At 50.6% G+C, this 18,375-nt stretch overlaps 1 protein-coding gene across 3 annotated transcripts in view; it reads right to left on the reverse strand.

Annotated features, from left to right (window-relative positions):
• Positions 1 to 18,375, reverse strand: part of Abcc8 (ATP binding cassette subfamily C member 8) — a 73,951-nt gene that overhangs the window by 22,776 nt on the left and 32,800 nt on the right. For 2 of the 3 annotated variants that reach the window (XM_085682762.2, XM_085682761.2), the window contains exons 11-16: positions 10,762 to 10,802; positions 9,207 to 9,352; positions 8,099 to 8,204; positions 7,847 to 7,963; positions 7,430 to 7,505; positions 6,646 to 6,751 (exon numbers count right to left, since the gene is read on the reverse strand). In XM_085682762.2, coding sequence (XP_085538888.1) covers positions 6,646 to 6,751; positions 7,430 to 7,505; positions 7,847 to 7,963; positions 8,099 to 8,204; positions 9,207 to 9,352; positions 10,762 to 10,802 — 592 coding nt within the window. Of the gene's footprint in view, positions 1 to 6,645; positions 6,752 to 7,429; positions 7,506 to 7,846; positions 8,205 to 9,206; positions 9,353 to 10,761; positions 10,803 to 18,375 lie in introns of all 3 variants that reach the window. The other variant, XM_087901512.1, reaches the window with a different exon arrangement.

Below are 18,375 nucleotides of genomic sequence, written 5' to 3' on the forward strand. Positions count from 1 at the left end.
ATCACTTTTAATGTACATGGAGGTTTCTTTTGATTTCTCAACTCCATTTTGCAGATAGGCTGTGAGAGGCTAAGTTAACTCGTTCAAAGTCACTCAGCCAGAAAATGGCAAAAGCCTGACAGGTGTCTGTCCTGCTCTGGGGAGGCCCAGGCGAGGTCATGACACATTTGTCAACACCAGTCCCTGGTTCCTTCCTCTGGGTCTTGTGGTCCCTACCCATTCTCCCACCCCAGCCTAACCAAGCATCTCTAACCACCAGATCGCTGTGATTGACCAGTCATGGACACATGGCGAACACGGGGCAGGGAAATAGCGCTGACAAATAAATTCCTGCCCTATGGCCAAGGATCAGATGGGTTTCTCTTGGGGGACTTCCTCCAGAGTAGCTAAGGATGTGGTCTGGATCTCCATGACGTCCCTGAGGGCTCAGCATACCCCCTCTAGCCCTGACTCAGTCCTACTCGATCATCTTGATCCTGGCTGCTCAATTAGCCCTCCTAATGGACTGCCTTGCTCTCATCAGCTCCTGAGCAAGCCTGGTGTGCCCAGTGGGATTTAAAGGCAGGAAGAATATCTTTTCCAGCCCCCGCAATGCTTAGCATGTGACAGGGTTGTAATAAATGGAGCCTATTAACAATGATTGATCATTAGGAAAGAGAGATGGAGGCGGGTTCTTGCTAGCTGCCATTCCCATGCACAGTGTCGAGGCGCTTGAATTCACACTCTGGTCTCACCCTACAACTGTATCCTGTCCCCACTTTACAGATGAGCACACTGAGGCTCAGGGTTGCAGAATAGGCTCCATGCAACAGAGTCAGAAAGAGGCGAAGCTGGAGTGCTAACCTGGGTTTACTTCCTCCTTCCATTGTAGTCCTAAGCTTCTAGCAGGAACTTTACTAAGGCTTTGTGTATATATCTTAAGCTAAAAAGCAAAGAACAGTACATTTGGCAAGCATGCTCTCTCACTGAATGCTGAAGTGTGTGCGTGTTTTATATGTACTTGCTCATACAGCCATGTGCACATGCTGGCGCATGCAGTTAGAGGACAGAGGTCCACACAGAGTGATTTCCACAGTCACTCTCCACCGTGGTTTTTGAGACAGAACTCCCATGAGTTCTCACTGGTGCAGCTAGCGTGGCTGTCCAGCAAATGCTGGGAACACGCGTCAGCCGCCCAGGTGCTGGATGGTAAAGCACCAGCTTCCTATTGCCCGGCAAGCTCTTCACTGTTTTCTCTCCGGGGTACTCTGCTTCTCCTTGCCTGCACTTTGCATGCTATGATGCATCAAGGCACAGAGCCTGCCATGCAGGGCTCACATTCTGAAGCTTGAATCAGACAGACTGACAGAAGCCAGAGAGTTACAGGATCCCAGAGGAAAGTAGGAGGAACCAAAGTATTAGAGAATTTTGAGGAAGATGATACACAAACATACAAAATGAATATAAAAATATAAATATAAAATGTTCCCCACAGGCTCATGTGGTGGACACTGGTTCCCCTTTGGTCTTACTGTTTGGGGAGGCTGGAGAAGCTGGGACCTACCTGGAGGAAGCAGGTCACTAGGGTGGGACCCTGCGACTATCTTGTTCCTGCCTTCTTCACCCTCCCTGCTTCCTGTCAGTCAGGAAGCCTCTTCCTCTTTCACCCTTCCCCAGCTCACTGTTATGTTATGGCACATTTGTCAACACCAAATGTGTGTTGTGAATTGTGAGTTGTGCTCACTGGAATCCACTGAGCCGAAGGCTATGGATTCTGCTTATGTGTTTCAAAGGCAGAGTCTCACTCACCAGAAGGGACTGGCTGACCTGGAACTTGCTATGTAAACTCAGGCTCACAGAGATCCGCAGGGCTGTACCCACAGGCCCAAACAATTTGTTTACCACCCTTAAATTATTTTCTCTGGTATTCTGATTATGGGGGTGCAGAGTAGCCAACAGCCCCAGCATTCATTCAAGGTCCCATGAACAGATGAGAAGGGGACAGGAGGAAACTGAGGTGGGATGAGGTTAGGACTTACAGAGCCTCCAAAGTCCACTGTTCCTCCCTCCTGCAGGCCTGTGACTGTCCTGAAGCATTACCTCCCACCCCTGTCCCCTGTGCAGTTAGTGCCAAGGCCAGATCTCTGAGACAGAAAAGAGGACCAAAGACACCACCTGGTTCCCAAGTCTGACTAGTCCTTTGCAGGCTTCTTGTCTACTGGATGCCTCAAGGAGACCTAGGAGCATCTGAGCCCCCAGTCCCTCCTAGACACACTTGGGTACAACTAAGGGTGGGAGTCAGGCAACTTTCAGCCAAACACCACAAATCAACAGGTAGACTCTGAGAAAGGTCCAGAGCTAGGGGGCCCCTACTGGGCACAGCCACACACACTGACAGGTCACATGTGGGCATCTCAGCAGGGAAAAGGTGGCAGGGAGTCCTGGGAAAAACAAATTTGTACTTCCTCATGGGGTGGGAACTTCTCCCCACCCTGTGCTTTCCTAAGGCCTACTTCCTGATGACTCTTGGGGACATCAGAAGTCACGCTAGAGACAAATGGCCTTACTTTTCACTTCCTGGGAAACAAATTGTACCTGAGTGCATCTGCTAATATTGACTTTTTATTAACATGTTTTCTTCTTAGAGATCACACGGGGAGTTTGCAAATTCCCAGGTTGACATTCGTTGAGCCAGGAAGCCAGGAAGAGGCTGACGACTCAGGAGAGGGAACGTGTGGGAGTCGCATGGCTCTGAGACCCGGAACCAAGGTTTGCTCAGGACAGCTTTGATGTGTCTCAGCTGATGGAGTCTCAGTGTCCATCCCAGGGCTCTTCCTACAGAGCGCTATCTACCTGGAGTCTCTTAAGGGCAAAGGCCAGGCTTCCATCCCCTGTAGTTACACAGAGAAGGGCCCCAGACCTGCACTGGGCACTGGGGAACAGAGTGGAACATTAAGGGGCCCAGAATCACACAGACAGATCACTACACAGAGTGCAAGGCGCAGTCATGGGGCTGGATCGTCCCAGAGTGGGTGAAGAAGCTTGGAGTTCCCATCAGGGAGCAACTTAACAAAGGCTTGTGGGAGAGAGACACAGTCCCAAGCAGTCCCTGGTTCATTCATTTGTAAATGAATTCATTTACTAAAGGGACTATGGATTTGGAAAGAAAAAGAAAATGTGGTTCTTGTCTCCAGGGAGCTCACTATGGTTTCTCCTGGGAGACGGGCTGGGGTACAGTACAGGAAATTTGTTCTTGGCAAGGAGGTACATGGCTGAATAATAATGTTTATCATAATATTTATAGGGCTTTTGCTACATGCTAGGCTAATCCTCTCATCAACCCCATGGGTTAAAAGGGGAAACTGGTACAGAACGCTTATGGAATTTTCCAAAACACAAAGATCAAATCTGAACTCAGGCAGCTTGGCCCAGAGCATCTGCTCCTGGCTGCTCAGCCATACTTAGCTCATTTGGTCCTTGCAGAAATAAATGAACAGTTGTACCAACAACCATCTCCCCAGAGCATTCTCTACACTGCCCCTCCCTAATCTCCAGCTTCCTGCCTTGTGCCCCCTGGAACTCTTTCTGGCTGCCTGGTCACCAGGGCTTGACCCTGGTAAAAAAGAGTGTCCTGGCATGGCCCTTGCCTCTGGCTGTAGGCATACACTATCAGGAGAGACCTCTAAGTCAAAAGCTATTTGGTTCTTGGCTCACTTTGCAACTGCAACATCTCTCTGAAGACCTGAAGTCCAACATCGTGAGTTCGGATATCCTCCCAGGAACGACAGGCATCCAACACACAGTTTCCATTCTTAGCTCACTGCTCTGATAAAGGTGTCCAGATGGGTACCAAGATTTTGCAGGACAAATAGCAGAAGCCAACAGTCAGTTTAGTCTCTCTCTCCCATTGTAACAAACTCCTAAGTGACCTCCTCTCTGGTCCCTCCCCTGACTCCATCATCCTTTATCAGAAGCAGGCACTTCTACAGTCTTTCAGTTCAGTGTTATTTCTCATGCCTGGTGTATCTACTCTATGTCAGGTCACTCCGTCACTCTCCGCCACCCCATCCCTGCATCCCACACAGTGCTCCAGGCACCCAGAGCCACGCTCTTCACTGTCAGCCAGCCTTGGCCTGTACAGTCGCCTCACTTGGGTTACCTTCCTCTCCCACCCTGCCTATTCCGTTAGATGAGCCCACACTCATCCTCAGGGGGTTCCCCCTGGACTACAGGGTTTCTTGTTCTCTGGGTGCTCTGCTGTCACACTGATTCTCTTGCCTTCTTTTGCAAGCAGACCCAAGTCTTAACTAGCATTGCATTCCTGTTGCTGGGCACAGGGCTTGGCATCACAGGTGAGATCAATAGACTGATGTATTGGTGTGGAGAAGCCGGAGTTTGAAGTGAGCCAGGAATGGGTTCTCAGAGCCGCCTAGGGATAGCTACAGGTCAGCCTATTATGACCTCAGTTTTCCTTCGTGCCTCAAATGGGTACATCCACTGAGGAAGGTGGGTTTTGATGTGTGCAAAGCCCAAGGATTCATGTAGTGGCTCTGTGAAGAGCACGTGCCTGCATTCATGCATGCATGCAAGCATGCATGCGTGTGTGTGTGTGTGTGTGTGTGTGTGTGTGTGTGTGTGTGAGAGAGAGAGAGAGAGAGAGAGAGAGAGAGAGGTGGGGGGGCAAAGAGGCTGATAACTTTCAGGTCATCAGATGAGGTGTTACTTCTTCCTACGCTCTCATGCCCTTTTGGCCTCAGTGGAAGCTCAGGTGCCCACTTGGATGCAGACTCTACTTCAGCCATGACAAGAACTGGGTAACTTGTTCCACTTCAGTTTCTTATCTGTTGGATGGGGAGAACAGTATCTACCTCTCAGGGTGAGGGAACTGACAGAGACACTGAAGATCCTGGTTAGTGCCTGGCACATGGGAGGTACCCAGCCTTAGCCACCATGGAGAGGCTTCTTGCATCCCCCTGAAGGAAGAGAAGCAGCAGCCAGACCCTAGCACTGGAGCATCTTGGAGAAAAGGCAGAGTCAGTGGATCCCTGGGGTAGCATCTGCCACCTCTGGTGGCCAGAGGAGTTGCTGTAGTGGTGTGCAAAGCAGAAGAGAGAGAAAAAGAAGAGGAGGCAGCAGACAGGTTCAGAGGCATTTTGGCTTTCGAGATGTGTAGGACACAGGCCAGAGATCCCCAGGGGGCATCTCCAGGTTTGAACTCTGCAATTCCTTCTAGAAAAGGTTTTTCCCTGGGGAGAAACTGGACCCATATGGCCCCCAACATGGGATTTAGAGAATAATTCCCTGGCACCAGGTTCCAGGGCACTCTAGCCTGAAGCAATGGCCAAGCCTCAAGTCATCCTCTGATGTAAACACCAACGGAAAGCGACCCAAACCCTCTGAGCCTCAGCTGCTGCCATGAAGTGGACGACTTTGATGAGATCGTGCTTGCTAAGGGCCTGGTCCACAGCATGAACCCAGCAAACACTGACTTCCTTCAGCTCAGTTCACTGAGGCTCCTGCCTTCCTGTCGCAGATGCACAGCTAACCAGCAAGGGCGCCTCACCCAAAGCCTCGAGGAGTTGTTGTTACCAAAGCCGACATAGTGAGCTCTCATGAGTCCCAGGGGTTCCCAGGGAACCACTGAGGGATCTCTCAGTGGGATGGAGACAGGGACGCTTGTGCTCCCTAATAGGATCCAATCCCAGTGGGAATTACAAGGCTTATATGATGTTCGGGGAACCCAAAGGACTGACTTGCTAGCCCATGGCCACAGCAGGGAGAGAGACTTGTTACTGCTGGGGTCACCATTCAGGGACAGTTTGGAAAAGAGGCAGTGGATGTGAAGCCTGCAGTTAACGTCTGAAGTCCTCCTGTGCAGCTCCATGCTCAGGCTATCAAAACCTGGCATCTGGGGTAATTTCCTTTAAAAAATGACCCGCAGGACAAACTGGCCCTCCTTTTAAATTGACTGCTGCCCTGATAAGAGCTGTGAGCCCAGTTGGGAGACTGGAGCAACTCTTTGCCTGGGCAATGGCAGAGCACAGGGCCAGGCTTTGCAGGGTGGCTGCAGCTGTCTCCTGCTGCAGTTCTGAACACTTCTCCACCCTGCTCCTATCTCAGCGTTCCTGCCTGTTAGATTCCACTTGATATCCACCTTTCAGCAGCTAATTTCACCACCTTCTAGAAGTAGGTGGGTATAAATAATAGATTCATGAAGGACTCTGCCTAAGGCTCGGACTCTTTAATTAAGATAGTGATCTTTGGAAACCAGTGTTTCTCTGGGTTACTCTGGGCCCTCCACACACAACCAGAATGGCCCAGTCAGTTTTGCTGATGAAAAACCTGAAACCAAAGTTGGCAGGGAGGAAATATGAGATCTAAGAGTGAGCAGATCTGAGTTCGAATCTCCCCTCTGCCTCTTGCTAGTTGTGTGAATTACAGCAAATACGGCTCTTATCTATAAAATGAGAATTGGTACTACCACTCTGCTGGTTCTAAGGACTCATTTGTGCATAGAATTGTGCAAAAGCCTGGCACATGGCACAGCAAGGGCTGACTGGCGAGAGCGATGACACCATGAGAAGAAGAAGAGCATTTCCTAAGTGCCCACCCGTGCAGAGGCATCCTCCAGAGAGAGGTGGCTGGAGGGAGAGGAGCCAAAGGTACCTGTTCCAGAAGACGGCCCCCGACACCTTCTGCATCTCTCCCAGGGTGGCGAGGAGGAGCGAGGACTTGCCACAGCCCACCTGCCCCACAATCATGGTCAGCTGGCCTGTGTGAATGAAGGGCAGCAGATGGGAGACGAGCAGGGTGGAGTCTGAACAATGTCAGCCAGAATTGATGGGCAGGTGCTCTCAGCCCTGGGCCCCTCATTTCCTCCCCTGCCCGGAAAGCCTAAGAAGCCCTCTTCTCTTGAGTTTTTCCTTCTGAAGCAGACAGCCTTCTCTAGCTCCCCAGGTCCTTCCTACACTTCCCCGCAGGGCTTCCTGATAGTTCATCTCCTTGTAGTCCCTCCAAAGTGCCAGCCTGGCTCCTATCTTAGATCTGTGGCTCCCTACTTCCCTGCATGGCTTCCTGATAGTTCATCTCCTTGTAGTCTCTCCAAAGTACCAGCCTGGCTCCCAACTAAGACCCTCTGCCCCAGGCTGATGGGAACATGCCCTGTTCAGAACCTCCATGTCCATACATCTTCCTAGACTACTCAAGCCTAATACCTGGCAATGGATGGTTTAACAGCAAGGGGTCACTGTCTTACTCTGACCTTGGGGGTTGCCTGCTTCTGTCTATGGGCACCTAGAGGGCATAGCCTGCTTCTGTCTAGAATTCAGACCTCACTATGCCCAGCAAGGCAGCAGTGGACAGGTACTTAGCAAATATTAATTTTGTTTTTCCTCTCTGTTTGTTTGGGACATGGCGGTGGGCACATCTGGAGGAGTGAGCTGGGTCATACCTCGGGGGATACGGATGGTAATGTTGGACAGAGTGGGGATTCCATCAGGGGTCCAGGTGAAGAAGCCTCCGATGATCTTCATTGTCCAGCCCCCATGGAACAGAAAACAGAAGGCAATGGGGTTTTCAGTTATGGAGTGTCCCTTCTCTCCCCTTCCCTGTTACGGTCAATGGATACTACGTCTAACCCCTTCAGTGCTTTTTTGGGCAGGACAGGACGGGATTAAGCCCTGCCTCAGGTACCCTAGTGGGTGTCAGGAATGAGTTCCCCTGATGAGTGGGGTGGAAATATCCTTGGCTCCAGTATTCCTCTCAGCATGCAGGGAGGCTTTGGATGGAGGACCCAGAACCCAGGCTCTTGGTCTTAAGCTTCTCTTGGAAGATGGTGGGTGTGATGAATTCAGGGTTGAGGACTCACCTGCACACAGAAGTTGTCAGCATCCCCATCCATGCTGGGTGTCAGCCTCTGCAGCGGGCCCAAGAGGTCCCGAACCTCTTCCCGGGCTGGGCGCTTGCGGTTCACAACCTTGAGGGGCTGTGAATGGTTAGGAGGTGAGGGCCCCTGGGGAATTCCTTCTGGGGGAATGTGAGAGCCCAATGCAGTTGGGCATAAGCTTGAGGACTTGGATAAAAAACTGTTGAGAGCAGCAAGGGGAGGCTGGGCACTCACCACTGCCTGGTACTTGCCGGCTTGGCCTTGGGGTGCAGGCTCTCGAGGGGCACACTGTTCTTCATGGATCTCTGCACTGGACAGGAACTCACTCAGTTTTTGCACGCTGAAGGGGAAGTAAAGAGATACCCTTCACCCCTGCCCAGGGCAGAGGAGGGGAGAGGAGGAAGTGTGAGCTGAGAAAACAGCTCTTAGTGGGTGCCTGGTCCAAAATGTGCCCCCACAAAGACCATGCTGCAAGGGAGCTGAGCAGTGGGCAACTCCAAGGGACTGAGTAACAGATGTTACCAGGATTTACTTATTGATTATGTGTGGTAAGGTTGGGGAAGCACACAGGCTATGACACTTTAGGGAGTGGGTCTCTCCTGCCATGTGAGTCCTGGGGACTGAACTCAGGGCACCAGGTTTGGCAGTAAAGCACCTTTACCCACTAGGTTATCTTAACACCCGTCCACCAGCTGCCCCCTTACTATTATTATTATTGCTTTGTTTTGTTTTGAGGCAAGGTCCTATATAGCCCAGGTTAACCCCACACTTACTAGTATAGTTTTGAATTCCTGATCCTCTTGTCTCTACTTCCCAAGTTCTGGGGTTACAGGTGTGCACCACCACACCCAAGCTCACACACACACACACACACACACACACACACACACACACACACACACGCAGAGTGATGGGGACTGAAACCAGGCTTTGCTTATACTAGATAAGCATGCTACCATCAAGTTAACACTCCACAGCCCCTAAGACTTTTTTTTAAAAAAAGAAAGGTTGACCTACAGTAGTCTAAATTTGAAGTACCTTTGTTTAGTTTGGGTTACTTTAATGTCAAAGACGGTTAGTTGGATGATAAGGCTAAAGGATGGCTGGAGTTTGGTTTTTCTAGTTAAACCATTCAAATTAAGGTTGGCTGGTACTGCCATTAGTTGGGGTTAAGACCAGTTATTCACCACGGCTAGTGTCTGGGGAGCATGTACTATACACCAGATGCCATGATAATTGCTATGTTAGTATCATAGAGTCTTTTCCCGTAACAGCTGCCCAATAGAGGTGTGTCCTGTGATGGGCAGCTTCGGGGGTGTCCTTGCCTGGATCCTTCTCTCACCTCACTAGGGCTTTGACAGTGGACCGAACCACACTAGACAGCAGGAACAGTGGTGTTACCAGGATGTGGAAGAGAGAGAGGGAGGCAAAGGCCACTGAGGGTGAGAAGTCCGACTCTTTGAAGAAGCTGACGTGGCCCACGAAGGTCTGTGGATAAAGGCACAGGGAGGATAGATGACTCGGGTGTGGATCCTGGAAAGGAAACTCGAGAGCCGACAGGGCCCGTGAGGAAGCTTTCAGCTACGGTCATCTTCCGCGATCGCTCATGGAAATGTCCCCAGCAATCTCAGGACTCCTGTTAGGGGTGGGGTGGCTCCCTCTGGCCCCACCCCTCTGTGCCAGGAATAAGCAGGGAGGAGTCCTGGGGTTGGATCTGCTCCTGTTCCACTTAGAATTCTGGCTGCTAGTTTCCCTAGTCCTCAGTCTGGTAAAAGCACAAAAATAGTTGCTACAAAACCGTCGCCTCCTGGGTCTGTCCCTGGCTACCTGACTGGATCTGTAGCACAGTTCCCAGAGTGCAGGCCAGGAATCAGTTCAATAAGTCACATCGAAAATTAATTCCCAACCAGGTCTGACAGCCTGTGCGCTCTGAGCTGCTCAGGGATGCCAGCTTCAGGGGAAGTATTGATATCTTTCTAAAAAAACAAAACTAAACTAAAAACCCAGTTCAGGGTTAGACATGGAGGGGAGGAGAGGGGAGGGTGGAGGGTGGGCACCAGGGGTCTGGGGCCCTGCTGTAGGACATGTGACCTGACTCCACAGCTAAGCTTAGGTACAGCTTCCATCAAGGATGCCCTGGAGAAAACACATCATGCCAGGCCACAATAAGGGAGCTGTGTGTGGCATATTCCTAAACCTAAAAAAGCAGGTTACACAACTGTGTGTGCAACACGGTTCTATTTCTGTAGAAGTGACATATCGTCTGCTTAAAAGGACGAGAAGAAACACCCTGGAGATGCTGAGGAGCGGTGGGGTTAGCCTCCATTTTTACTCTTTTTCCAAGTCTTCCCATCATTTCCACAACAGATATGTTGCATCTTTTAAGTGTTTGCAATGAACAAACAGCCATTTTAAAATTCTATAAACATCACCCCCCCCCTCTTCTTCCTTCTTCCCCTCCCTCTTTTTGAGACGGGGTCTTGTATAGCCCAGGCTGGCCTTGAACCTACTATGTAACCAAAAGTGACTGAACTGATCTCCTGCCTCCGTCTCCCACGTACTGGTAGTACAGAATGTGCCACCATGCCCAGTTTACGTGGTGCTGGCCTGGAGTCCAGGGCGTCGTGCATACCAGACAAGCACTCTATCAACTGAGCAACATCCCCAGCCCTGTTAACTAATTTTTTAATTTTTTTTCATTCTTCTAAGTATTATGTCTCATATCCCCCAAGACCTGAGACAGAGGCCCTGTCTATGAGGAGTGTGAAGGGATCCATCTACGTTCACCCCCCACCCCTGGACACAACTTTGGAAGTCCCTGTGCAAAAGGGTGGGACCTGGAGGGTTCTCTGTCTGTCCTCTCCCCAGCCCCGTGCAGAAGAGAAGGGTCCACTTACGATGAGGACGGCAGCAATAGGGATGGCTGTGTTCATGAAGACTGTAAAGGAAGCACAAGGTGAGGTTGGGGAGGAGGAGTGGAAACAAGAAGGTGGCTGGGATGGCATAGGTAGAGATCTGGGTTTGTCTAGAGGGACCACACTAGCAGTTCCTTCCCTTGCTTCTTTCTAGGGCTTCTTGTCCCCTTACCCCGTCCCTTGCTTCTGTCCTGTGAAGCAGTAGTGGAGGAAGTCCCCTGGTAGAGCCGGCACATGGCTGCAAGGCTGAGCGGTAAGCATCTGTGTCTTAGGAGGCCGCAAAGGCTGCTCTGTTCTCTACCTGGACCCCCTGCATATCCCTGTGTGGAACAGAAGCTTCCTAGTCTGCTACGGGAGGGACTGCAAACTCCTTCTGACTAAAGGGCTGGAGGCTGAGAGCATAAATCAGGGTCTTCCTTAGATCTAAGGCTTGGACTCCATGCTCAGGTTGGGTAGCTGATATCTGGAACAGAGGCACCTTCCTCGTTCTGTTAGAAGGTACAGCGTCAGGGGCTGGTGAGGTAGCTCAGTGGTAATGGCACTTGCCGCCAGCTCTGCAAGCCCAAGTTCAATCCCTGAAGCCCACAATGTAGAAAGAGAATAGATTCCCACGTTTGTCCTCTTGCCTCCACACGTATGCCCTTGGCATGTTTGTGTGCATGTGTATGTGTGAGCACACACACACACATAAACTAAATAAATTTAAAGTTCAACCTCTAGTTCTCATCCACTTTTCTCCCATTCTCTCAGAAAAGCCCAGCGAGGAAAAGGCTGGTTCTACAATCACTCAGATTAAAGTTCAAAGACCAGAAGGCAGGGCCTGCAGCCAAACACTTTAGCCATTGTACATGGCCCTGTCTGCTAAATAGCAAAGTCTCCAAAACTCTGAAGTCCTGAGGCTGCCTGGCTGTCCCACTACAGCAGGAAGTTCATGCTAGCTCCCACAGAGATGCACTGGAGGTGCAGCCACTGCTGCAGAGAATCCCACCCTGGAGGAAGGGCATGAACGGTCCTTGCACTTAAAGCCCCCTCCCCAGAAGGAGACAAACACTGTTCTCCCAGAAAGGCCCTGGTGTGATAAGAACAAGTTCCTGGGGAGTTACCAAGCATCTTTTTGAGGAGTTTCTACTCTGAAAGGGGAGATGGCCACGCCCTGTACGGGGAAGACCCTGGGCAGTGCTAACCTTCCTGTGAGACTCAAAGGCATTTCTTCAGTACCAGTACTAATTGACGGCCATGTTTCAACTGCCCTTCCTGACAAAGGCAGGATTGCTCCCCAGAGGTACCCACACAATGCTGCCACCTGCTTTATGGTGTTTTTCTGGGGTTGTAGAAACATTACTGGTTATATCCGTGGTATGAGGGTCTGGGATAAGCTATAGCATAATCAGCAGCAGCTGGGGAGAAATGGGCACAAGAGGAAAACACACACCTGCCAGTCCTGAACCCGTGACTGTCACCAGCCACATAGCTGCAAGCCTGGAGTAGCCCACTCCTGCCCCTCGCCAGTCCACCAAGATAAGACTAATGTGGAGGACTCGGTGAAAGAAGCACCTTCCAGCCACTGCCCTAATCCAAGAGACTCTGTCTGATGCTGGGCTCTCCTCACGGCATCAAGGCAGGCCGGGATTTGGATTGGGGGCTGATAACAGCCTGCAAACAAGCAATCTAGCTCCATGTGGCTAGAGCGACTGAGAAGTCCCTACCTTCTGATACTATAATCCATCTCCTGGGCATTTATCCTGAATAAATCACTCAAGAGAAAGGAAGGCTATCAGCAGGACGGTGCCAGCCCCAGCACCATTACTATAAAACACAGCTCCAGCTGTAGCACAAGCCACCCAGAACGGGGCAGGCTGGAGACCTCCAGCAGGAGGGGCCACTTTAGTAAGTGACGGCGTACACCTCTGGGGGACGCTTGGCAGGCAGAAAGTGTGTGATAATTGATATTTTATTCTAATGCATGTTTCCCATGGCCATGATTTTTAAAATATGTATATTTTTCTGTTTTATTGTCTTTATTTTTAGAGATGCCTGAACTCCTTTGAGGAATGAGACAAGCTATAAATAAATTAAAAATGAACGTTTCAGAGCTGACGCAGCAGTGTGGAGCCTGCTTGTGACAGAATTAATTTCTGCACTGCGCTGGCTGTTGCAGGAGAGGCAGAAGGATGAGAATGTGATTTTCGGGCTCCCTCACCCTCCCCTGGAAGGATATCTGCGGCCAGAGGTCCCCCGTCGGGTGTGGGAGCTAGGGGAGTGGGGTCATCGGCTGCTGAGTGTCAAATGTCCCTCGGAACAACACCCATCACCATGGGGATGTCACTGCTGCAGACTGGGGGCTTGGGACTGTGGCCCTGCCCCTCTCTGAGTATGGCAGACAACGGTGGGGCGGGGGAGCAGGGGGAACAGGCAGTGGAACAGTAAGCTGTGGATCTCTGGGTTCAACGCCAGCCTACGAAGTGACTTCCGGTACAGCCAGGGCTGTTACACAGAGAAACCTTGTCTCGAAACACCAAAACAAACAAAGAAAGAAAAATAAAAAACCGACAAAAAAAAAAGACAAAGACTGAAGAACATAACAACCCTTAAATTTTGAGTGTGAGGAGAATGATGCCACATGAGGTAGAAGATGACAGAGCGGTGTACGTCCTGGTTTGCTTTAATTATCAACTTGACACAATCTAAAGTTACTCAGGAAGAGGGAGCCTCCACTGAAGGGCTGTCCTGTGGTCGGCTGATGTTTTATGAGAGGGCCCAGTCTACCATGAGCTGCACCATCGTCGGCTGGTGAGCCTACGCTGTGTAAGAATGCCGGCTGAGGATGAGCAGAGAGCAGACGAGGAAACAGCCTTCCTCCGTGGTTCCTGGGTCGAGCGCTTGCTGGGTTCCTACCCTGCCTTTGCTATGATGAACCGTGACCTGGAAGTATAAGCAAAATATAGCCTTTCTTTCCCTAGCTTGCTTTGGGTCATGGTGTAGGCCCATATTTCTACATGATGTGACAGCCAAGTTCTTGGGCCATCGTTGGTATCCAAAGCAATCACGTACCCTCTAGACAGGCTGTACCGGCTGCCGCTACCTAACAAAGGCTCAGGATGTACTGTTTCTTCTCTTTTGTAATTACGAAGATCGCCTGAGAAGAGGTGTGAATTCCAAACTAGTGACCAAGCTGCAGATGTGACTGCAGTCCTGCTACTCCGAAAGAGAATGGTAATGAACTTCTACCTTAGTTTACCTTTGGGGATAAAAGGTGTTTGAAAAACAAACATGGGTGATCTTCAGGAATGAATGAAGCCTGAGACTCCCTTCCGATATTGCTGTGTGAACTGTGTCTCAATTATTCCCACGCCTCCACGCTGGTCCGGAGAGGGAAAAGTAGTTTATGTTGGGGCATCGGACCCCCGACATCATGGTATTTATTAAGGGAGCAAAAAGCAAACTAGAACTGTGTGTGTGTGTGTGTGTGTGTGTGTGTGTGTGTGTGTTCATGAGTGTATGTGCATGAGTATGTGTGAGTGTGTGTGAGTGTATATGGGTATATGCATTGAGTGTATGTGTATGTTTGAGTGTGTGTATGTGTGAGTGCACTGTGTGAATGTGTTTATGTGTTTGAGCATGCATGTTTATGTGTACATGTACGTGTTTGAGTATGTGTGAGTGCGTGTGTGTGTATGTGTGTGTTTGTGTATATGTGTGTGAGAAAGTGCTTGTGGTAGGTATACGTGTGTGTGTGTGTGTGTATGTGTGTGTGTGTGTGGTTTGTGATTTTTCCTGGACTTCCCATCTCCACCTGCCAAGCACTAAAATTACAGGTGTTTCACTACACCTAGATAGCATGAGATTAATTTCATGTGCCCAGTCCTACTTAAAAGGCCACTATAAAGGTGATGCCCATCCGCAATGATACAGAGATGTGAGTATTTTACAAAGATCCTTAGGAGTTATTCACTCAATTCAATAATTATTGTTTAGCAGTCTTTGTCCTGAGCCGAACTCTGTGCTAGCTTTCCCCACTCCCACTGCAAAGAAGATAACAAACCCACCCAAAACCAGAGCAGACCCAGTCCTTGCCTCCCCTGGCTTTGTCCAAGTGATGCTTCTTAGCCTAGTGGGCACCAGCCTGGCATGGTCTACCAGAAGCTTTTCATTTTCTAAGTTGCTATAAATATTTTAAGAGTCACATACCAGGGAGGCACAGCGGCCATTTGTGCCCTGGTTAACTCCAGCTTTGCCTCCTGTGGAGGGAAGACAGAGGACGGGCACTCAGCTCCGTCCTAGCTGCAAGCTGTGCGGGGAGGAAGGAAAATGTATTTTGAAGTGCATGGGAGCTATTTTCCATTTACTCTGATGTGAGCAGAGTCAGCAGAGTGGAGAGGAAGGCAGGGACGTGGTGCCCTGTTGCTGGAGAGGCACAGCAGGACTGACTGCTGCGTTCCTGGCTCAGGCAACCTCGCTGCCCAACCAGAAAGGATGCACATAAATGGCCCTCAGTGGCCACACTGATTGGCAGAAGGAAGGACAGGTAACGAAGGAGTGGCGTTGGAGAGAGAAGAGGACCGGGAGATGGGTGTGATGTGCACATCTGGAACCCCAGCGCCCAGAAGGGGGAAGCAAGAGGGTCACATGACCATCCTCAGCCACATCGCAAGTTCCAGGTCAGTTGTTAGAAATGGTCTCAAAAAGACAAGGACATAAACAAAAACAAAACAAACGACTCAGGGTTCCCACTGAGGAGGCTGCAGAGAGACCAGATAGTTAAGACGGGCAGCCTGTGAAGTGTAGAGAACAGCTATGCTATGCCCTGAGGACACTTGTCCCCAGCCTGAGTCAGCTGCATTGCCTGTCTGGGGTCCAGCTCCACGAGCACAGAGCACTGACAGAGACGGCAATCACATCTTCGGTCTTCCTAAGCTCCTTCCATGGCTCCCTGCCCCAGGAGCGAGCCTAGTGGCCTGACACATGAAATGTTTTCTGAGTTTGTCTAGTCCTACTAAAGGAAGTCTGAGGTGGAATCCACCAGCATTTTTCCCACCTTGAGGCCTTTGTGCCTGGACGTTCCTGCCTCACCCAGGCAACTCATGCTTATCCTGGGAACCACTTCGGGCTTCACTCCCAACAGGTGTTCTCTGACACTCACCACCTCTAAGACGAGGTTGAGCACAATTCGTAACTTCTGTGAGCGTTCAGAATGTCCCCTTCTGTTCTTACCAATCACTGCCCTGCTGTACGGTGGCCTCCCCAGCAGACTACAGACAACATCTGGCTAGGACTCATGTACCTTCTCACCAGTGACAAACACGGGGCCTGACACATAGGAGACAGTTGTTCAGTCAGTCAGTGAGTGCTTGAAAGAAACACAGGCCACAGGCACAGGGCCAGGTGAGTAACACAGAAGACGGACATCTGGAACTGACCCCGTGGTCCTGACACATGCAGGGCCACTGATGACAGTCATAGTCAGTGTCCCCTAAGACTGTGTGAACCACGTCCACACCTTCCTCACACTCAGGGTTTCAGCAAAGCTCAGCAGACAGGAGGTGGGACTTTGGCAGGCTGACTGGCAGGACAAAGGACTCCTCTGAGATGCTGGGGAAGTAGACGTTCCCAGGCCTCTTTTAGCCTTTCCCCCGCCCACGTCCACTTGCTGCCCAAGACACCAGAACTCTTGGTGACCCCCGTCAATAAAACCATCACAAAATGTCAGGAGGAATCATGTCTGCCCCAAAGCCTACCCACAGGGGTGTATACGACCAAACTGGAAACTCATCCAGCACACCCAGGCTGGTCCCCATGGGAACACAACACCAGGAAGCTTTCACGTTGCCAGGACTCCATGGCTGGCGCCAAGGGTGAAAATACGAGATTCCCATTAGCTCAACCTAATGGCCCATGACTTGATCCCTGGAAAGAGAAGCAGGGAGTCCAGGAAAGTGACAGCAAGATCCCACCTGAAGCACGAAGCACGTGCCTACAGCTAGGAGGGGTCCCCACCCGACTCTCCCTCTCAGAAAGACACCCCAGCAAGGACAAACATGCCAAGCAAACAGCGCTGGGCTTTTGGCATTCGCCGAAGGACAGGAAGCTGCACTACCCTTATGTAGCTGCCTCAGCATTCTCAGTCACTGTCCTATACGGAGACAGACCGTGTGTGTGCAGGCCAGAGGCCAGTCTCAAGTGTCATTCCTCTGGAAGCATCCACTGTTTAGGTCTCTCCATGGGACCTGGGCTTGCTGATGAGGCCCAACTGGCTGGTCAGTTGCCGCAGGGGAATTTCAGGCCTCCCTCCGCAGCACTGGACTTACAAGCAAGGCCCCCACTTGCTGTTTTCCATGTGAGTGTTGTGGATCAAACTGGGGTCCTCATGCCTGTGTGGCAAGTCCTTCACTAATGCTCTACACCCCAGCCTCCACGTGAGAAAGAACCTGCCCGAACTGTCTTTTTGTGTCCTACCTACTTTTCTTTTCTAACATTCTCGTGCACAGCCCGGGGACGATAGCTCATAATGACTTCTTATATATTTCCGAGTGCCTAGAGACTATCTCCAAAGACTTTAACACGAGCAGTGATAATGCGGTGGGTACATTAAAGAACTGGCTTGATGCATGCACATTCTAAACACACAGTGAAGCCTTCTCTGTCCCTCATAAATATGTACAACTATTTTATGTTAATCAAAATTTACAGATAAAATGCCTGAAGAGGTGGAGAGCCTAGCAGCTCTGACGGCTGCTATTTGCTGCATCAGGATCTTGGCCTTGGCTTTGGGACTCGGGGTCAGTGGGATTTGGGGAAAGGACCAGAAGGAGCAAGGGTGTCTGGAGCCAAGCAGGAGCCTGCACAGAGACCTGTGCCTAGCTACAAGGCCTAAAGGGACAAGCAGAGCGACACAGACTGGTCCCTGAAGGGCCGTGAGGACGCAGCATTGTTATTATTCTAATTATCCATGTGTATGTGATACCCCATGCATGCATGGTGACAATTAAGGCAGAGCTGCCAGTATCACTGGGCAAAGGTGTCTCCTAGCTATGGGAAAAAGCTCCCGCACCCATCTCATTCCTCAGTACCTGTTTCCTTATCACTCACCAGGCTGTACTCAGGGTAGAGCTATGGTCATAAACCACCCCATGCTGGGAAGGCGGGTAGCCAACAGAGACAAGGTGGAAGTGGGCCTGTGTCTGGGACACTGGCTTCTCTTCATGGTCTGTTCTAATGTCTCCATCTCCTGGAATGCCTAGTACCTGCTCTGCGAATCAGAGAGTCAGAGGATGGAAATGGGGGAAGAAGACCAGGAACCTGACCTATGGCTCTATTTTGAGACAACCGGGTCTTAAGTCTCCCTATGTAGACATATATGTCATTTATGGTAGGTGACCTAGCCACTGCTACCTGGACCAAACTCTGTCTGAGGTATAGCTAGACCTGGTGGGGGGTGGGAAGTACTGACTCTCTGGGATGCTCAGGGCTAAGCAGTCCTTGTTTGATGGTGGCTATTTGGCCCCATCAAACCCTCCCTCTACACAGCACAAATGCCAGGACCATGGACCTGCTCTAAGAGTCTAAGTGACATTCCCATCATGTCCCCCATTACTGCCC

Source organism: Myodes glareolus, chromosome 24, assembly GCF_982192425.1.
Source record: "Myodes glareolus chromosome 24, mMyoGla1.1, whole genome shotgun sequence".
Classification (NCBI taxonomy): domain Eukaryota; kingdom Metazoa; phylum Chordata; class Mammalia; order Rodentia; family Cricetidae; genus Myodes; species Myodes glareolus.